The 20,775-nt window shown below is 40.2% G+C and overlaps 1 protein-coding gene across 2 annotated transcripts in view; it reads left to right on the top strand.

Annotated features, from left to right (window-relative positions):
• Positions 1-20,775, top strand: part of RPS6KA6 (ribosomal protein S6 kinase A6) — a 38,596-nt gene that overhangs the window by 7,844 nt on the left and 9,977 nt on the right. Inside the window, exons 2-16 of one of the 2 annotated variants that reach the window (XM_074551746.1) lie at positions 1,066-1,125; positions 4,658-4,774; positions 7,921-8,002; positions 8,782-8,862; positions 9,747-9,826; positions 13,411-13,517; positions 13,781-13,818; positions 14,856-14,998; positions 15,755-15,825; positions 17,099-17,187; positions 17,595-17,659; positions 18,374-18,476; positions 19,528-19,652; positions 19,936-20,061; positions 20,504-20,593. In XM_074551746.1, the coding sequence (XP_074407847.1) occupies positions 1,066-1,125; positions 4,658-4,774; positions 7,921-8,002; positions 8,782-8,862; positions 9,747-9,826; positions 13,411-13,517; positions 13,781-13,818; positions 14,856-14,998; positions 15,755-15,825; positions 17,099-17,187; positions 17,595-17,659; positions 18,374-18,476; positions 19,528-19,652; positions 19,936-20,061; positions 20,504-20,593 (1,377 nt within the window). The remainder of the gene's footprint in view (positions 1-1,065; positions 1,126-4,657; positions 4,775-7,920; positions 8,003-8,781; positions 8,863-9,746; positions 9,827-13,410; positions 13,518-13,780; positions 13,819-14,855; positions 14,999-15,754; positions 15,826-17,098; positions 17,188-17,594; positions 17,660-18,373; positions 18,477-19,527; positions 19,653-19,935; positions 20,062-20,503; positions 20,594-20,775) is intronic. The other variant, XM_074551747.1, reaches the window with a different exon arrangement.

The raw sequence follows: 20,775 nt of genomic DNA, 5'->3' as shown, positions 1-20,775 counted from the left end.
TCAAAAGCATTAATTTGTGAATTAACTCTTGACAGCTCTACTCCAAACTGGAGTCTGAGGCAGCAGTGGAAGTGGTTGAGGGTTTGTGTGGGTGACAGAGTTGTGGTGCCAACCTGTCCCTGCAGCCCCAGCTGTCCCTGCAGATTCTGCCTTTGGTTCAGAGCACAGGAATCTGGGGGGATTTCTCTGCAGTCCTGTGTTTTACCAACTCCCGTGCTGACAGCAACACCATATAACAAAAAAAGTCATTTCCCAGCCGAAGAGTTTAATTGGTTCAACTTGGTTTTCAGAAAAAAAAAAGTTTGAATTTTCTTACGTCATTTCTAGTTACTTTTAACATGAGACCTGTGCCATATAAAGGTAGAGATGCTGAACAATTAATATATAAATAAATTAGCAATGATTATGAGCAAAATCCATAATGGCATTCATCCATTTTTGTCAAGTATTTCCAGTTTTTAATGGCTGCTTTGCATGTCTGAACAGAACATGTCCTTCATATTTCTGGGTTTTGGTTGGTTTTTTCAGTTTCAGCACTGAATTATTGGTAACTTAGAGAGTGCTTAAACTGAGTTTGGGTTTTTTTTCTCTGCAGCTGTGGGTTTGGTAATTTCAAAAAGGCTTGGAATCACTTTTGCATCTTTTCCCTTTAAACTGCAAATTAATTTTCCTTAGAAAACTCTAGGTTTCTGAAAAGCATCTGCAGCATAAGTTACATGCATAACTGAGGAATTCTGCATTAGTGTCATCTTGTAGGAGTGGTATCTAGCTTTTAAAGGAGTTTTAAATTAATCCCAATTAAATAACACTGGCATAATAATAATAATGATGGCATTTACAAAGGAAGATGCTAAATGATACATAAGGGAGATGCTAAATATAACTACTGAGTAGTAGTGTTTGTTTGAAACTACAGCTTTAAATTAGAGCAACTCCACCACCAGCTCTCACTTGTGTGCTCTGAAATGTAAATTGGTCGAATTTTGAACTCTTATTAATTTGAAATTGCTGGGTCTTAATGATGTTTTTCTTTTTCTTTATTTTTGTTTTTTTTTTCCCCTGCAGTTAAATGGCCTTAAAATGGCAGATGAGCCTATGGAAGAAGGTGAACCATATTCCTACCATGTAAGTGTTTGATTCCTGCTCTCTTCAGGCACTCACACAGCAGAATTGCTGCATTCCCTGCTCTTTAATAACTTCTGAACTCATCATTTTATTTGACCAATATCTGAGGAGACTCTAAGTCTCAAGGATGGCTTTGGAAATTAGTACCTGGGTAGGGCCTGTGGTAAATGCCTTGTTTGGGAGCTCTGCTGCAGGAGACAGAGCTTCATGCAAAGGTTCCCTGTGCTGGAGGGACATTTGTGCATCCCTCACCCTCAGAAATGGCCAGGCCAGCCTGGCACCTTTCACACAGAGTGCTCAATGCTGCTCTTGCTGCAATCACTTGGTCTGCCTTGGTAGTTTTTGCTGTAGCTGCTGTACCTTCAGCTCAAAGGTAATTATTTCTGCTTTTTTAGAGCAGAATTAATGTGTACACCAGTGTGTTAATTGTGCTTTATGGAGAAATATCCCAGGTAAGCCCCTCTTGAGGTGGATTTTGCCCCTTGCCACTTCAGGAGATGCTGAAGTTGAGTGTTGTGTGTGTGGCTAAACCTTGCACTAAAGTTGAGCTCCCCTGTGTGTGGTGGAATGCCTGAGTGCCCATGGAAGCCCTGGCCAGCATTTCTCAGCACACTCCTCCTTGTGTTTAGGGGCACAAAGGTTTCTGTTGCCCAGAGAGTCCCTGGCAGTGCCCAAGGCCAGGCTGGCCATTGGGGTTTGGAGCAGCCTGGGACAGTGGAAAGTGTCCCTGCCATGGCAGGGTGGCACTGGGTGGGCTTTAAGGACCCAAACCAGTCTGGGATTGTGGCAAAATCGATTTTATCACCAGCTGTAACCACTGCATTGTGCTACAATAACAACATTTATAAGGAAGGGATTTGGAAATGAAGTCTTGGCACAGACCCACGTGCTGCCTGGACATTTCCTGGTGTGGAGTGGGTAAATCAAGTGTCAGAGTGGTCTCACATGCAGCAAGGAAAGCAGCAGAGGATTGTCTGAGTTTTCTACTGCTCTAGAACAGGATGAGGAGGTTGCTGAGCTCTGGAGCCACATTCCAGTGACAAAGCCAGGAGTGATCCCAGTGTTCCTTTGGCTCCTGGAGAACCTGCTGGGAGCAGGGAGGGGTTGAGTTCCCTCTGGTGCAAGGCCACGGGGTGGCAGCTGGTGCCTCAGCTTGGGAAGAAATTTCCTGCTCAAGCAGCAGAACACAAAATGAGAGAACCAGATTTGTAGTTCGTGGAGGCCAAAGTAGAAATGAAAATGAAAGTGGCTTGGAGCTGCTCAGCTCTGTGTGCTCACTCCTTGGTGGTGATGAAAAGGTCTCTCACACCTCAGTAATGCCAATTTTTAGTACCTTAATGGTATTTAAGTAAGTGAAATTATATAGACATCTTTTGTGAAGATAAAACACTTTATATAAAAAAAAACCTCATTTAATCCATCTCAAGTTAGTCTTTATTTGCATGGAAAACATTTCTCTCCTGAGTTCACATTTAGAAATCCTCTCAGTCTCCTCAGCAACCACGTGTGATGTCACAGGCTAATGGCTCGAGGTGGGTGATAAACACAGGAGAGGCTGAACTCTTAAAGAGCTTTTCTCATGCAAAGTTTCACGGTGTTAGGGAATACAAATTAGGATGGTGAAGAAAAAAGGCTTCTAAATAGAATATTTACATATTTCATAGCAAGAAGCAGCCATTAAGTCTGTTGTACAACTTGGTGTGTAATTAGACAACTTGCTGCTTTCATCTGTCATCAGATGGCTTCAAAATGCTGCTGTTCTTACCTGCCTTAAATTAGGCATGTGTTTAAAAAGTGAAGGAAAATGAAAAGATAGGTGTATCTGTGCTCTGAGAGCATAAATGACAGTCAGCAAGGGGCATGGATGAGGGGAGGTTGGGATTTTACAGTGTGTCATCAGGGTTTGTGACCAATGAGGGAAATAAAGTGGCTTGGTTGTGAATTACAGAATTCACTTTGTTTTCCAGCAGTGCCTGGTGTTCATACCCACCTTGTGTGGGAAGCAGGCAGGACAAACAGGCCTTTCCCAGAAGGAGGATGAAATAAGGGAGGGGAGGGGCAGGGACTGGTGTGCAGCAGCAGCTGGACTGCAGTTTGGGAATACACCAAGATGTTTGTTTGGACTCTCTTTCCCCCTCTGGACAAGCAAAGCAATTAAGGCAGAAGCAATTAATGCAGTGTGATGATTGCTTCTTTTTTTTCTTTAATTACTGCAGCATGTACAAATTCAGATGAGCAGATATCTGCTCTGAATTTCTGTGTAAAACCAGAATTTCATCCAGGTGTATGTACTGTGACAAAGCTGATTGATTGGAAGTTTTAATGCTCAGCTGTGGGCAGTAAGTTCACCTGACTACAGAATGATGTTGTTCCCAAAACTGTTTCATCAGTGCCCAGGCCCTTCCCTGGTGCTGTTTGCCCTTCTCATCAGGGGCTGTAACTCACAGGAGGTTGGTGGGGAGGTTTTCTGGTCTCTGCCAAGAGAAGCTTTCAAAATGAGGCTTGAAGAGAGGACAGGAGACAGCTGATCATCATTTGATCCCCCAAAAGTGAAGTCACGCAAATCAGATGGGATTTTCACTTGTGATTTTGTTGTGTACAAGAATTTTATTGATTTTCTTACTGGGGCTGAGGGTGTTGCTCCTTTTCCACCTGCAAGCTGAGGTTGCTGTTGTGGGCCTCAGGTTTTAATTCCAAGGGTGCTTCTTTTGACACCTTGCTTGTTTTGGCTCTCAGAAACTTCTCTTACACCACAAAAGCTGCAATCCATCATGGGATTTGTGTCATCAGGAACGTTTGTCTTTTCACAACTGGGGCTGCTGTGCCTGCTTTGCTGAAGGTGAGACAGCCAGGAGAACATGAAATCACTCACCTAGCTCAGAATTAACCTCAGCTGTCTGAAGGAGGTCCCCACACAGGATAATCTTCCCAGGAGCTCTGCACCCCAGAGCTGTTTCTTCTCTTGGATGCAAGAATTCTGAGTCCTTAAGATGACTCATCTTCTTATTTATGGTCTTCAAATGCTGCCTGTTCCTCCAGCTACAAATGGATGACCAGAGTTATTATTTGCTGCTGTGAAAAGCAATAATTACCCCAAATGATGAAATTCAATTTGGCTTTCATTAAGACTTATTTCAGGAAGGGGGAAAGATGAGAAGAGTAATCACTGGGAAAACTAAAGCTGCTAAGCAGAGGTGAAGCTCAGAAGTCTTGGTTTAAAATTCTGGGGTTTTATTCCTTTCATGTAAAATAATCCAGCTTTTCTGTAGTTGAAATATTTATGGCAAAAGGAAATGAGCATTCTTTGAGAATTTTTCTTCAGTTTAGAAATTTTAGATGAATCTGTTTCAGAAAAGATAGATGGGAAAATTCTTCATTTGAACAGTTTTCCTTTAAGCCTTATTAGAATTTCAAATATTTTACTAAAATAAAACTAAACAAAGAAAAATCCAGGTATTTACATGCACTTTTAACAAGACTTAGTTACTGCAGGCCTGCTCACTGTTGTGTTTTGTTTGCTTTGAAATCACAGGATGAAGGAAGTGTGAAAGAAATTCCTATTACACATCATGTGAAAGAAGGATGTGAGAAAGCAGACCCAGCACAGTTTGAACTACTTAAGGTTCTTGGACAGGGATCATTTGGAAAGGTAAGATGATAAACTTGTTCCATAGACCTGTCCAGACATTCCAGGGAAATAATGGCCAGCAGAGCTGCTGGGAATGTTTGAAAATGTGTTGAGTAATGGAATCCTTTCCCAGCCCTGCTCCAGAGCCATGGGCAGAACCTTCTGAAGGAAATGCTGGTTTGTCTTTGGTGATGGGACTTGACATGCTGGGAATATTTGGCTTTTTTCAAGACACAAAATCTGTATTTATGTAGCTACAGAAAAGATGATTGTGGCAGCTGGAAACTTAACCTGAAATATTCCCAGTTTATTTACTTTTTCTAGTTTGCTGTATTTATCAAGTGATCTCCACCTAAAAGACGCAATTATTCAAATGGCACAGAGAAGAAATATGGCAGAGTTTTTGTTACAATATTTTCCTTTTGTAATGTGCCACTGGGTGTCACTTTGCAGAAATGAAGTTGAAAATCTGATCTCTGTCACTGTGTTGAAACACAGTAGTTGAAATATTAATCCTAGTGTATAGGAAGGTAATTAATTTTTTAAAACCAGTCTCAAGCTACATCTTTTGCAACATCTAAAGTAGTCAATCAGCTTTACATTTGTTCCCATTTTCCTGTTCTTCTGCTGATTCTTTGTGTGTCTCTAGGCAGGAACAAACCTCTGCATAAAACACAGTGAGAGAGGAAGGAATTGACATTGGGGAGGCATTCTGTGCACAAGTGATGGTGTAGAGAACAGACTTGAAATATTTTGAGGTTGCAGAAACATTTCTTTACCTGATAATGTTCATTGCCAATTCCCTCACACACTTCTCTCTGTAGGAGCCTGAAAAGGCTCCATATATTTATTATCCTGTGTCTGGTTTTCAGCTGTTTGGAGGGCCTGGAAAGGTCCGGGGTGGCCTTGGGGCAGCCCACGTATCAAAGGACGAGAAGAGGCTTCAGTTCTTTTCTCGGTCTCGGTGTTTATTAATTGTTTATCTAAAAGATTTTCTCTCGGCCCGACAGAGCTCTGCTCAGCAGCCAGCCATGAGCACACTCCCTGCCCTCCGGGCGGTCACCTATCTTTATACCCAAAGTTACGTGTGCAATATTTATCATTTTTCCCCAATACCTTTCACCCTTATTGCCCGGTGCACTTTTAGTAATGACCAATCCCAAAGTGCCACCATCACCACAGAAGATGGAGGAGAAGAAGAAGAAGGACAGGACACGCCCCAATTCCTCCATCTTACTTCTCTAAACCCCCCTGTACAGAAATCCTAAACCCTGTGTTTCACTCTCTAATTAACTGATCCCTTCACCATTCACCCCGGTGAAACCCTCCTGTCCTCATACAGGTGTCGTCTCCTGTGTAGGATCAAAGTGCAGCCACCAGACACTTCTGGAACATTCCAGGACTCCTGAGCCCCCCAAGGGTGCTCTCGGTGACACCTCAGTCCTGAGGTGCTGAGATCCCACAATCCTGATTTGAGATGCCTGGAGGCACCTGAGGGCTCAGCACAGCCAGCCCTGCCTCAGATTTGGCTTCCAGAGCTGAGGGTTGTGCCAGCCTCAGGAGGGCTCCTGTTTGCAATCCCAACAGCTGGGCCAGATGTGCTCTGAGGCTTTGGAATGCTGGCAGTGCCTCTCCAGGTGCTGCACACCTGAGCTCTGAGCTCTCAGCTCTGTTCTTTCTGTGAGAAGAGAAAACAAACAGGAGGGTCAGTGCCTGTTGCCCTCATGGTGTTTTCTCTTCCAGTTTCTACTCTCAGGGTCCTTCCTTTGGATTTGCAAACACCAGGAGGGGTTTCCTTGTGCCTGGTTTTAACATCAGTGCAGGATTTAATAATCCCACAGAAATAAAGAGTTAAACCTCCTGAATTACCGAATTTCTCTCTTCATTCCTTCAGGAATGATGTGCCTTTGGAGTTCTGGAGGATTTGTCTGCAAATGAAATAAATAGGTGGTGCTTCAGTAGTTTGCACTATTTTTATACTAGCTGAAATTTGTAACTTGCACATGAATTCCTTATGTTCTCACAAATTATTGGTTGTTAAGACTAAAATATTACTATGTACTTATTATTATTTTATAATTGTGGTTGTATTAATCTCCAGCTGTTTTCTTAGTTGCTGGTGTTCAAATTACTCCCTATTTTCTATCAGCTTGGCCTATAGGAGAGCACTGTTGTAGGTCAGTTATTGTGCAAAACTTATTAAAACAAAAAGCCAGACAACCTTGAAACATGATATTTTTCTTCTAACCAGAGCTTAAAATAAAAACAACCCCTCTCCCAACCTTGTACAACTTAGTCATAACAGTGCTTGAATTTCTTATTCTAGACTGGAAAATTTGACAAGATCCTTGAAAAAATATATATAATTTCTAGATATAAATAAGTTAATTGTAAATGAAAGTCTGGGTAGGGTGAGATCAGAGAGGTAATTGTAAGGAGCTCTTGGCTTTCTCTTGTGACTTGTATGTTGTGGTTTTTTGTTTTTGTAAGCATAACTTATGAATTCATAACTAAAAATTGCTATTACAAGAACAGCAATTTAGAAGTAGGAGCACATATCAAACCATTTTGTAAATTGGAAGATCTGGTGGTTAAAAATTAGTGTAGCTCCATGTCTTTGTACTGCAGTGTTTTATCTAATATGCTTTTCTCAGTGTCGAGTTGTATCCCATCTATCTTTAAAACTCTTCTGGAGAGAAAAAGTAGAAAAACCTGTTGGAGTTGCTATTCCAGAGGGAAAGGGTGCTTTGATCTTAAATGGTGAGGTTTCCTTGCTTTCATCTCACCACTTGTACAGAATTCATTAATAAAAATGAATGTTTGATATTTGAGACTTGGGTCTTAAGCCTCAAAAACCTCTTGGGAGGTGCAGACCAGGCAGAATTGTCATTCTCCCAAAAGTGATAGAAGGAAACATCTTTCTGTCAGAACTTCTTTGATAAATCAGGAGAGAATCCAAAGTTTCTGGGCAGTGTCATGCTTCAGAGGGCTTGGTGCTTTGCAGCTCTGATCTGATCAAGGAATTCTGCTCTTCCTTTAAAGGTGTGTGCTTGGTGCAGAGCCCTGGAAGCTGCCTGACATTAATGGCAGCTTTGCAAATGCTTTGTGAGAGTTTGAGTTGGATTACCAAGCTTGCAGTGATTTAAAAATGGGCTTTGTATTGCCAGGTCTTCCTCGTGAGGAAGATAATTGGGCCTGATGCTGGGCAGCTTTATGCAATGAAAGTGTTGAAAAAAGCTTCTTTAAAAGGTAGGTTTGTCTTTCAGCTGAGACTTTGGATCATGGGGTTTAGTGCACCTGTATATTTAAAAGCTTTTTTTAAATCTTAAATATTTGTCAGTGAGTTCATAACTCTTCTCTGACAGGAGGTTTTTTTTTAGAGAAACTTGTAAGTTCATGTTGAAGTATTATTTTAAATCTGGCCAGGTAGCTTTAATTATGTGGTCAGAAATGTTCTTTCAAAGTTTAAAATTGGATTATTTAATTCTGTTTAGACTTTTCATTATATGAAAACAAGTTAATTTCATAAACTGTTTTCCTTTTGTCTTTTGTTAAGTCAGAACTCTGCTGTGGTTAAAATTAAGTCATTCCCTTGTTCCAGGAGCCAGAACAACTTAATTCAGTGTTTTGGCTTTCAGGAGACACTTGAATGGGTGCGAGTCCACTGTGTATAAATGGAGCTTTACTGTTAAAGGGGAAAAAGTAGTCTTAAAAATATTTTATATTCAGGACAGAGAATTAATTCAAAAATTGAAGTTGGGAATGTAGATAAGAGCTTTTTTCTTGAAAGCAATATGGATTATCTCAAAATATGGGGATGTGCTGGAAATGCAGTGAGGCAAAGAAGAAAGCTGGGGCAGGCAGGAAACAAACCAGAGTCCCACTGTCTGAAAGGAGGGGGTTTGTGGGAGGCTTTAACATTAAAAAACAAATCAGGTGATGAGGGAATAGATTCCTTTAGCCAGCAAAGCCTTTCTGTGTGCTACTAAATGCATTTGTGTCCCACTGTTGCTGTTTCTCTCCCTCAGTTCGGGACAGGGTCCGCACCAAGATGGAGCGCGACATCCTGGTGGAGGTGAACCACCCGTTCATCGTCAAACTGCACTATGGTGGGTCCTGTGCTCTGCCCCTTCCTCCCCTGCCTCAGGAGCAGCTGCTCCTGCTCTCCCTCACGTGTGCAGGGCCCACATTAGCTTCTAGCAACTGGGGAAAATCAAAAAGGAGTGTAAATACATGGCTGTAGAGAAGTTTTGTAGTGGATATTTTCGCCCCCAGTGTCCGGGAGGAATGATGAGGAGGACTCCATCTTATCAGAAGGCTAATTAATTACTTTATTATCCTATATTATTCTATACTGTATTGCATTACATCTAAACTGAATCTGCCAAGCCTCCAACTTGCACAGAACTCGTGGCTGTCACCCAACAGACCTGACACACACACACCTGGTCCTGACAGGCCAAGGAAACAAAACACCCTCACTTTGGCTAAACAGTCTCCATATTGCATTCTGCTATTGCACAAACACAGGCACAGCAAATAAGGATTGTTTTTCCTTTCTCTGAGGTTCAGAGAATGTGAATCTCAGGAATATTCTTGGGAAGTCGTGCCTTGCTTTTCTCTGTGAAGAGAAATGTGGCTACATGCTCTCTTGTAAGAACTTTCTGAATCTTTATGTTCAAGTTCTGCAGAGGTTTTGTATTTTGCATTGATTTAAACCAAACCACAGTAATTGATGTCCTTGCTGCTTCCCTCTTTGACAAAGGAGAAATAAAAGAACATTATTTTAATCATCTCTCATGACTAAGATTTTCTTCTGTGAAGAAGCAAGGAATCATTCAATAAATTACCTCATGTGCTGAATTATTTCACTTCCACAAACAAAAGTATTGCCTGTGATTGAAATTTCCTAGTTGTAAAAGCATTCAGATTTGTTTTGTAGCTTTGTCATACAACTATTGATTTTTATTTACTTTTTTAAAATTTTTTTAAGCCTTTCAGACTGAAGGGAAGCTCTATTTAATATTGGATTTTCTCAGGGGAGGAGATGTATTCACACGATTATCCAAAGAGGTAAGTACCTAAAATTTTATCTCCACTCACTCTTAGACAGGGGTTGGGTTTTGTTGGTACAGGGTTGGCTTCTAAACCTGTTTACCCTCTTATTTATTGTCATAGTGAAGTTTTTAATAACTTTTGGGCTTTCCTTACATATCCTAGATTCTGTTCTATCCTTAAGAAACCCGAGTGTTTAGTGATGAGTAGCCCAAGTTTTAATTTGGCATCTGCAAAGTACAGTTCTTTTGTCTAAAAATGTTTTGTTGCTTGGAAACACAACTGAAGTAAATGAATATTTAGCACTGAGGGAAGGGGATGTGTAGTTCTCATGCTCTTAGTCAGCTTAGGTGCTCCTGGAATCCTGCAGCCCTGAGAGCTTTCTGCTGCACTGTAAAATTGCCTGGTGCTGCAATGCCAGTGCTCATCCTGAATCCCACAGAGTGGGAACACAAAATGCTTCTGAGCCCCCTCCCCTCCATCCAGCCCTGCCACACAACTGCACCTTGAATTTTTCATTTCTGTTTTTGTTTCCTGGAGGGAGAGCTCCAGAGGAGGGGATGGGACACAGCTACAGGCTGTTGTTGTTTTTTTAAAACATTTGCCATCAAATATTTATCACATGTTACCTTAAGTGTTATGAACACGTTTAGAAGACTTTTATTTTCTTATGGCGAACCTTTTATAAAGATCTAAATTTTTAATGGCAGTTTCTCAACAGCTTCACAGCCAGTGAGGTTTTCAGTGTTTTCACCACTGTAAATCCATTTATATGGCCAAAGCACAGGAAAAGCCACTTTCTCAAATGAGAAAACTGTGTTATCTGATTTTTTTCATGGCATGGAGGAGGTTGTTTATTCCCAGTATGTAAGGCCAGGAGAGTTTTTTTCCCCTTATCCTTCTCATAAAAATAAGGATTTTCCTTTAGGAACAGGCAAAAGAGAGAGAATTTAAAGGCATTTTTGTTAAAAGCTGAGATTGGTAACACAGTGATTATATCTAAGAATTTAGTTCAGAATTAATTAATCTGGAAGCTAAAATGGCTGTTAAAAAATTCAAGTGACTGACTTGTCCTGGGTTATTGGAGCAGGAGGTAGGAAAGAGGTCAGGCTTTGATATGGAGTGTCCAGTTCCAGAGGGAGTTCTGGAATAGCAGGAGGAGCTGCTCTCTTGCCTGACCCAGCTGGGATTATCCCCTGTGGAACATCTCAAATAAAGGATGCCAGGCTGTCCATGAGGACTCTTGCTGGGGGTTGAAACAGAGATGTGTTCTCTGTGGGAATCAAGAATTCATAATCCTCAAGTTTTCTTACTGCTAAGACCCCCTGTTTTTTGGAACACTTAAGTTACCTTTTATACTGGCTTTTATATACATAAATATGAAAAAATCAGGTTTTTATTTTCTGGTGGGAATGTGAAGTAGTTTCAAAAGTCCATGGACAATGCACATGAGGATAAATTCCCTGTGGCATTCCATACTTTGCACACAAGGATTATTTTAAATTCATTTCATATAGTATGAAGTTATTAAAGTTATTGAAGTTATTTGGTTGGTCTTTAAATTCTAATGTGGGCATGAGAGTTTGAGCTGTGGCAGTGAGATGAGTGTGTAATGAAGTTCTTATTGGTAATATTGAATGGAGCTGACTTGCATCATGTTTGACTTGACCCAGAGAACAACTTTCCATGTCATTATGGGGAGATGGCAGATTAGCATTTAGCATCATTATATTGAGATTTGCATTTTGGCTGCTCCAAGGAGTAATAAATGAAATCCGAGGAGTAATAAATGAAATCCGAGGAGTAATAAATGAAATCCGAGGAGTAATAAATGAAATCCAAGGAGTAGGAATGAAATCCAAGGAGTAGGAATGAAATCCAAGGGGTAATAAATGAAATCCAAGGGGTAATAAATGAAATCCAAGGGGTAATAATGAAATCCAAGGAGTAGTAATGAAATCCAAGGGGTAATAATGAAATCCAAGGGGTAATAATGAAATCCAAGGAGTAGTAATCTAATCCAAGGAGTAGTAATCTAATCCAAGGAGTAGTAATGAAATCCAAGGAGTAGGAATGAAATCCAAGGAGTAGGAATGAAATCCAAGGAGTAGTAATCTAATCCAAGGGGTAGGAATGAAATCCAAGGGGTAGGAATGAAATCCAAGGAGTAGGAATGAAATCCAAGGAGTAGGAATGAAATCCAAGGAGTAGTAATGAAATCCAAGGAGTAGTAATGAAATCCAAGGAGTAGGAATGAAATCCAGGGAGTAGTAATGAAATCCAAGGAGTAAGAATGAAATCCAGGGAGTAGGAATGAAATCCAGGGAGTAGGAATGAAATCCAGGGAGTAGGAATGAAATCCAGGGAGTAGGAATGGAATCCAAGGGGTAGTAATGGAATCCAAGGGGTAGGAATGAAATCCAAGGGGTAGGAATGAAATCCAAGGGGTAGGAATGAAATCCAAGGAGTAGGAATGAAATCCAAGGAGTAGTAATCTAATCCAAGGAGTAGGAACGAAATCCAAGGAGTAGGAATGAAATCCAAGGTTTCCCTTTGCTCTTTTGCAAGAGGTGAAGCCCAGAGATCTCTGGAGGTGTGCAGGTGACGCTGTGTGCAGTGCCAGTCACAGCTGCATTGTTCCCCCGAGGTCAGCCCCTGTCATTGTGGAAATCAGGAATATTCTGAGCTGAGATCAGATCACACCTGAGCCATGCAGAGCTCAGGAACCAGGGAGCCCACGAGTGACTGAGTGGCTGCACTGCACTTCTGTCCTGAGCACTCCACAGGTTACTGTAATTTAATATAAAAACTGTGCCTGCTTTGGCTCTTGACATGTTCTAGAAATTTCTGGAGGAGCTTGGAATCCTGCTGGATTCAGCAAATAAAGGAATAGTTCCCTTGAAGCCCGAATTCAGTGCAGCCATTTAAAGATTCCAAGCTCCTCCAGAAATCTGTAGAACATGACAAGAGCCAAAGCAGGCAGAGTTTTGTACATGAAATTAAAGCAACCTGTGGAGTGCTCAGGACAGAAGTGCATCTCTGCTCTAGAAGGAACATCAATATTTCAGTGTCTCACCAGGGTTCTGTAATAGTTTTTTTCCTAAGAGCAGAGCAGGTTCGTCAACTCCCAGGCTGTCTTTGTTATTGTCACCAGTGATTTACTCTCAGTGTTTTTTTCCCAAATGATTTTTCCTTTTTTTTTTTTTTCCTAAATCTTGTTGATGTCAATTCACACTCACCCAATACAGCAGCCATATATTAAATTTTATGATGCAGTGGAAAACTGTCTGGGTTTGTGGCAGGAGGAGTGCTGGGTGTTAATGTCAGCAAATATAACAATTCATTTATTAGCTAAAAGTTAATTAATGCTCTGCAGTAATGCTGATGGTTTTATTTAAGTATTGCAGGTAGTTCTTTGTACACTTTATAATTAACAGATATTAGTAAATAATTTCTCTTGGCCGAACTCATGAATTATGAGTTCACAAGGGATTTTCAAAACTAAGTTTGAAATCTAGGCAGACAGGAGTATATATTTTTTAGATTACAGTTTTAAAAACTGAAGACAAGATCAGAAGGTAAATCTATACAGTTCTTATTAGGTTATGTTTACAGAGGAAGATGTGAAATTCTACCTCGCAGAACTGGCCCTTGCTTTGGATCACCTTCACAGCTTGGGAATTGTGTACAGGGACCTGAAGCCAGAAAAGTAAAGTAAAATGTATTTTACCACTACTATGTGTATTTTGTTGTTGCTTTGCATTTTCCACTGTAAAAAATTACAACTATTTTTGTTAAGACTTTGTAAACAAATACAAAATGTAAAACACCTATCTGTGTTTTAAATGAAATAATAGTAGCTTGTTAAAAAAAGAACAGAATTTCACGTCATAATTTTTAACTTATATTTTAAATGTTTTCTGTAAGCATTGATCTTTATGTGTTTTGGTGAATGTGAATTTTAATTTTCAGCATTTTGCTTGATGAAGCAGGACATATCAAGTTAACAGGTAGGCACCACTCATTCATACATCTCTTTGTAAATGAGTTTTTTTGAGTTTCTGTATTATCAATTTTAAATGCGTGTAAAATTGCAGAAAATGGTTCTGTAAGGAACAATCCAAATACATATATTCTAGAAATTATGTATATAAAAGACTGTTTAGAAAACAAATTACTATAAAATTCTGGAAGCTTGTAATTACATTGAAGGTGATGATTTTGTACTAGAGATATAGTTTAATCTAAGATATTGCTCTTAGATTCCAAGAGAAAATGTTTTTTAAAGCCTCAAAGACTTGATAGAATAATGGTGATGGAGATCAGGTTTATGAAATGCATACCTTTTAAAATTCTGCTATATTTAAACACAATTCAATCCTAAATTTGTCACTTCCTTCTGAAAGTGGAAACGGTGGATGGGAGCATTGATTAGCAATGATTTTCTCCTGTGAAAAAAAGGAATGTTTGAGAGCTGAGCCAGTGTCAAGGACTTGTGTATCCACAACAAGGAAAAAGTGTTCTGGCAGTGAAATATTCTGGGAATGCAGGGCTGTTCTGTTCTGAACTTGAGGCAGGTTACAGAACCGTGTTGCCTTGTGTAACACCAATATTTTTAGTGTGATTTTATTGATTCATCATTCAGTAAGACCAGACCATGCAGGCTGCATTCCCTTTGAAACTGATTTTTACTTTTATCTAAATTTTTGTGTGAATAAAGCAGGCAGTAAACAGAGAAAATGAGAACTTCTGAGTGTTTTAGAGCTCTAAAGGTGGAGGATTTCAAATGCCATGTTAATTCAGTAATAACTTTGATGGCCAATCATGAATTTAATGACTTTCAGAATGGTTTGGAGGTGTGTAGTAGATGGAATGTGCTCTCTCCAGATACCTGCAGTCTCTTGTTTCATGGAGAGCTGTGCTAATCACATTTCTGAAAATAACCAACCCAAACCTCTCAACGTTTGCATTTTGAATTACCATCTATTGATTTATTTCTGTTCCCCTGCCATTCTTTACTGGCTGTGTTCTTGTGGTGCTGTTGTAGACTTTGGACTGAGCAAGGAATCAGTAGACCAAGAGAAGAAGGCCTATTCTTTCTGTGGTACTGTAGAGTACATGGCTCCTGAAGTGGTAAACAGGCGAGGGCACAACCAGAGTGCTGACTGGTGGTCCTTTGGGGTCCTCATGGTACTGTATTTGCCTCTTGCTTCCCTTGCTAAGCTCACACAAATGCACTTAGAATAAGCTTGTCCAGTTCTGCTTAGGCATGCTTGGGTAAGGGGGACACTGAACTGCTACTGGGTGGAATGAAATTGATTTTTCACCTCTAAGAATGTTTATCAGGCACCTGAAGCATCCTGTGTTGTCCTTTAGTAGTTAAAAGCAGTTGTAGTCAGTGTGAGACTTCATTTTGTATTTATATTTTGCATGTTGCTTGATAGTTCAATTTAAAAACAGACTTGAAGGCTTGGTTTGAAGGAATATTAATGGGATTTCTGTGAGAGTGAGCCTGTGGAAGGAATGCTGGAGTGGAGAAGTGAGATAAGTCAGTAACTGCTGCCACTTCTGCCCTTGCTGGGGTGTGTTAGAGCATCAGCCTGACACAGAGATGGACTTGAACAGTAAACCACTGTTCTAGAGTTTACCATTCTTGCAGGTTTTGGAATATGGCAACATCTAAAACTGGTTGTGGAGGAGATTTTATTTCTTTCAAATACCTTCTTGATGTATAATATTCCTCCATCATCATCATGCTAGTCTTGCCTCTGTTCTCACCATATAAACTGCACATGAGAGCAGAATTTTAGATTTGGGAACACTTCCATAATCTTGTCAAAGTTCAACTGGTGTGGTGTAGAGGTAGGAAAGAGTGCAGTGTTTAACACTTTGTTTCAGCAGTTGGGGGAAGAAGTGTTGATTTAGATTAACATTTGTTCTTTCCAGTTTGAAATGCTCACTGGTACCCTGCCATTCCAAGGTAAAGATCGAAATGAGACTATGAATATGATTCTGAAGTAAGTACATCTCCTTCCTTTTTCAGAAGTCCAAAAATGTCATTTTAAACATGTTTTAACAGCTTGTTGTTACTCCTTGTGCAGCCTGGTCTTGTGGAAGGTGTCCCCATGGCAGGGGAGGGAACAAGATGAGCTTTAAGGTCCCTTCCAGCTCAAACCATTTTATGATTCTGAGAGCACTGAGCTGCAACAGGAGCAAACAGCAAAGCCCCTTGATGAGCTTTAGATCCCAGGCTGTGAAGTACCATTAAGTATCCCCAGCAATTAAAATCTCAGGGATGAATCTGTACTTTGATTGTGGGCGTATAATGAAGATAAGAACAGTGCAGTGACTGAGAGCAGCTTGATTTACACTCTGTTGTTGTTACACTCCCTTGCTGCTGTTACAGCACACCTTGTTTTGTAAGCAGCAGCTGATCAGGTGTTGCTTTGTGTACAGGTGTGTGGAGAGCCCTTACGTGCTCAAATTCTCATTTCAATTGCCCCAGTTAGAGCAGAAGCTGTTGGACTGGACAGACTGGGTGAGCTGGTGCTCACTGAGGGGAGCTGTTGGGCAAATATGTTCTCATCTGTCTGTGCTCAGCTAGCACAGTTTCCTCCTGGCACAGGCAGAGCCTTGGGCCCTCTGAGGGGTGATGGGGAAGGAGAGGAGAAAGGAGAAACTCAGTTCTTGTCAGCACAGGGCACTTGGAGCTTGCCCTGAGTGGGAGTTCCTGGTGCTGCTGCTGTGAAAGGATGGCTCAGACCTTGAGCTGCCTCCCTGCAGCTCCCAGGGATGCTGCAGTGCTGCACAAGCATTTCCTGCTTGGCTTTAGAGTTTTCATTAAATACAATAAATGCTGAAATCAGTGAGCTTTTATATGGTGGCTCAGTGAGCCCTGGAGGGATAGTAGCAATCACCTCAAGGACAGGTAATTGGGGATTTGGTGAGTCTCTTCTGTTACTGGTATTATTTTGGTAAAAACCTCCTGGGGACATGAAGATACCTTTGAAAACACTTACATATTCCTAAGATAACTATTTTACTCTGTTTTAGCAGAAAGCTCGCTTGGGTGGGGTTTGGTGGTTTTGGTGTGATGTGTTTGTTCTCTGTTGGGTTTTAGTTTAAACCACTCCTATAACAGGAAACTTAAAAAGTTGATGAGTTAAGTGTGTGCTCTCTACAAGGCTCTGGAATAGATCCTTGATACATCAAACTGTGCAGTGAAATCTATGTAGACAGTTTTTGCTAAGATAAGTTTCTTCCTCTGACTTGTTCTCTGTTTTCTTTTAGAGCAAAGCTGGGAATGCCTCAGTTCCTCAGCCCTGAAGCACAAAGTCTCCTGAGAATGTTGTTTAAAAGAAATCCATCAAATAGATTAGGTTGGTTTATTTAAATAATCAACTCAGCCTAGCTTTTTATTTCAAAGAAAAGCAATTGCTAGAGACTCTCGAGGTGATCAGTAACATTTGGGTAACATTTCCTGTTAGTTTGGGTCATGGCTTCCTGAGTTTGGCCAAGGAATGGTCAAAATGTGGGATCAGTGACTTAGGAGTGAGCCAAAGGTCTGACAGTGTCCCAGCAAAGAATATTGACACTGTATTTATTTATGGGCTTTTTCTGCTCTCTTTGCCTCCCTGGATATTTTACATCCATGGAATATTTCAGTGTTCACAGTCCCCTCAAATAATCACCTCTGTGCAAACTTCTTGGAAATGAACTAATTTTTAGTGCAATCTTCAAGGTCTTTACCCACAAGTGTGTTAAATGCAGTCTTTCTTTTGTTCAGGAGCTGGTTCAGATGGAGTTGAAGAAATCAAGAGACATCCTTTTTTTTCTACTGTCGACTGGAATGTGAGTACAAAAGGATCTGAATGATGAAGCTGTTGCTGATTTTTCTGTGTGTTGTAGCATTTGTAGCAGTATTTACATCTGAATAGGGCACAGCAAACACTGCATTACTGCTGCCTGGCACATCCTGCCTTCTCCTCTGATTCCTTGGCATCTGGAGCTGCAGTATTTACTGCAGATAGAGAGCATTAATTACAAATTGTGCATTTAGTTTTTAAATAATTAAGAGTTGCAGCATTCTCAAGCTGAAATGGTCCATTGGAGCATTTCTAGTTGGGAGAGGCTGCTGGTGTTCCAGGAATCCTGCAGGAAGGGTCTGACCCTTTCCTTGATTTTGATTCATTAGTTGGTTTGTATTTTTAAACTAAAATGTACTGTATGCTTTTTTGTGTTAAAAAAAACCTGCAAAAACTAGATCTGAAAGGAGGAGAGAAATAGCAAGGAAATGCTCTTAGAACTTCCTGAATTTTGCATATTTTAACATGAGTTTTTCTGTTCCTTAGTTGTAAATGGGATTTATTGCAGATTTGAGATACTTCCCTGATTTAGTTGGGTGTATTTGGAAACACCTGGAATAGAGCTTTGAGAATGGGCAGTTCCTTGCCAAGAGGGATGTGCCTGACATGGGTTGAGGTCTTTGTCCTTTACCCTTTATCTTGGCAAAATAACAGCACCCATGGAAGCTTTGGTGACCCTTAAATCTTTCTCCTCTTTCAGAAACTGTTCAGAAGAGAAATTCAGCCTCCATTCAAACCTGCCTCTGGAAAGCCAGAAGATACTTTCTGTTTTGATCCAGAATTCACAGCAAAAACACCAAAAGGTAACTGTGCATGGCTATAAATTGGTGAGGTTTGTGGGACAGGAGGGTCCCATTAATGCTAAAACAACAAGCAGGAAAGCCAGGAGGGACAAAGGTAAAAGGAAAGGATGCACCAGGGTTCCAGTGCTTTGAAGGAGGATGCTCCCCTCAGCAGGTTTCTGTTCTTTGATTATTTTGCTAATCATTGACTCAGGAAGAAAAAAATAAATGGAATATTAAAAGCTGGGCTATGGTTTCTAGTTATGATTCAAGCCAGGCATGCAGTGTTTGAGGGGAAGTATTCAATATTAAAATAAACTCAATTGGATTGCAGCAGGGATTCTTTTTAGGGTCAGAATTGCATTGAGAATGCCTTGCTTTGAGAAGCATTAACTGTTATCATTATTATTTCTTGGTCTGCCACAAGTTTCACTTCAGGTTTTCTTTTGTGACTTTTTTTCTTTCCTGCTGCATCCAGCTTTTAAACCCTCTTCTCATGATTGATTGGAGAAGGTCTGTGCTCTTAATAGGCTACACAGAATTATTGAGCTGTGCTCACTGTGAGATTTCAGACTCTGAATTCAGAGGTGCACAGAATATAACCTGAGGAAAACTTAATTCTAATAATTCAGGGGTATCTTTTCAGTGAAGATTTGCTAATTGGATATTGTTGTGTTGCCTCACTTGTGCCTTGCCAGCAGCTCATTCACCACTGAAGCAGCACATTCTGTTGTTGCTCTTCTGTGTTACAAAGCTGTTGAACACAAGATAATGATCTTTATTTCTTTCCCATAAGTAGTTCTGTTTCAATAAACTTATTCCTTAAAACATGTGTTCATATATAAATTCCTGCAGTGCTTTGCAGTTTTAGATAAAATTCTGGAATATTTGTGTTACTGAAGTAAGAAAGCACAGATAACAAACCAGCAGTTTTATTTATGTTTTAACATTGGTGTTCCTTTTGCTTGCTTCCCTTCCCTCAAGATGATTTTTGTAACATCCCTGTCCTGAATGTTCTGAACTGGCCTTGCTGGGCTGTGCCACACTAACCCTGTGTGTCTGTGTGCCCCAGATTCTCCAGGGGTCCCACCCAGTGCAAATGCCCACCAGCTCTTCAAGGGATTCAGTTTTGTTGCAACAACTACTGTAGAAGACCATAAAATATCACCCCTCACCAACATCCTGCCCATAGTCCAGGTAATGCTTTGCTTTTTGGGAAACCTCCTTGGCATGTCAAAGACTGATCCATGATCAGTATTTACAGTTCTTCTTGCTTTGTTGAGGAGACTGTTATAAAATGTGTCTCATTAAATACTTCCATGGGGTATTTTTAATTTTAAAAAGTGAATTGCTCTTTTTTTGAAGGCAGAATTTCAAAGAAAAATTATGAGCAAGCAGGAGAAACTTCTGCTGTTGGTAGCAGTGTAATGACAAAGAGGATCCTGTTGCTTTAGATAACCACTTACCTGTTTTTTTAAAGCAGCTTCATGGAAACAGTGCCCAGTTCACTGATGTCTATGAACTGAAGGAAGATATTGGTGTGGGCTCCTACTCTGTTTGCAAGAGATGTATCCACATAGCTACAAACATGGAGTTTGCTGTGAAGGTACTGGCATCAATTCCACTCTGAAAATATTGGCTACTAGGTTTGAAAACTTAGATTTGTGAGTTTTCCAGTTGCTGTGTTTTTGTGTGATTATAAATTACAGTCTTGGAAGCTGAAAATACTGTACAGGAACACCTGAAATAAAGTGAGATTCACAAGGGTGGAACTGGGCTGCAGGGAATTAGTGATGCTTCAGCCCAGTGCATTTCCTTGTTCAGTGGAGCAGGACAGGCTGCATTAATGATGGAATTTTAACAAGGGTAGAGCAAGAAATGAATAAATGGGATGAGAAGCTGGAAGATAAATTACTCATGATTAGAAAGAAGTAATGAACTCTAGAATTTTTTTTATTCTGTTGTTGAAATGAGAATATAAATACAAAAAATGTCTATATTTAATAACTTGTTTATGCAAGTTGGTTTTTTTCTGTTATTTTTTGCAGATAATTGATAAAAGCAAAAGAGATCCCTCAGAAGAAATCGAGATTCTCATGCGTTATGGGCAACATCCAAACATTATTACTTTAAAGGATGTATGTACCTCCTTTTCTGCTGCCTCTTATTAGACAGTGCTGAAAAAACTAAATGCAGATGTAGGCAGTTTATTGGGATTCATTAAATCTCTTTTACATAGAAAAATCTACTGGGAGAGCAGCATATAACAGTAGAGGGAGTGTCTCAAAACACAACATTGTCCTGATATTAATTTTTCTAA

The sequence above is a fragment of the Zonotrichia albicollis genome, chromosome 14 (assembly GCF_047830755.1).
Source record: "Zonotrichia albicollis isolate bZonAlb1 chromosome 14, bZonAlb1.hap1, whole genome shotgun sequence".
Taxonomy (NCBI): Eukaryota; Metazoa; Chordata; class Aves; order Passeriformes; family Passerellidae; genus Zonotrichia; species Zonotrichia albicollis.
The sequence above is the reverse complement of the archived record's forward strand: the minus strand, read 5'-3'. Positions and strand labels throughout refer to the sequence as shown.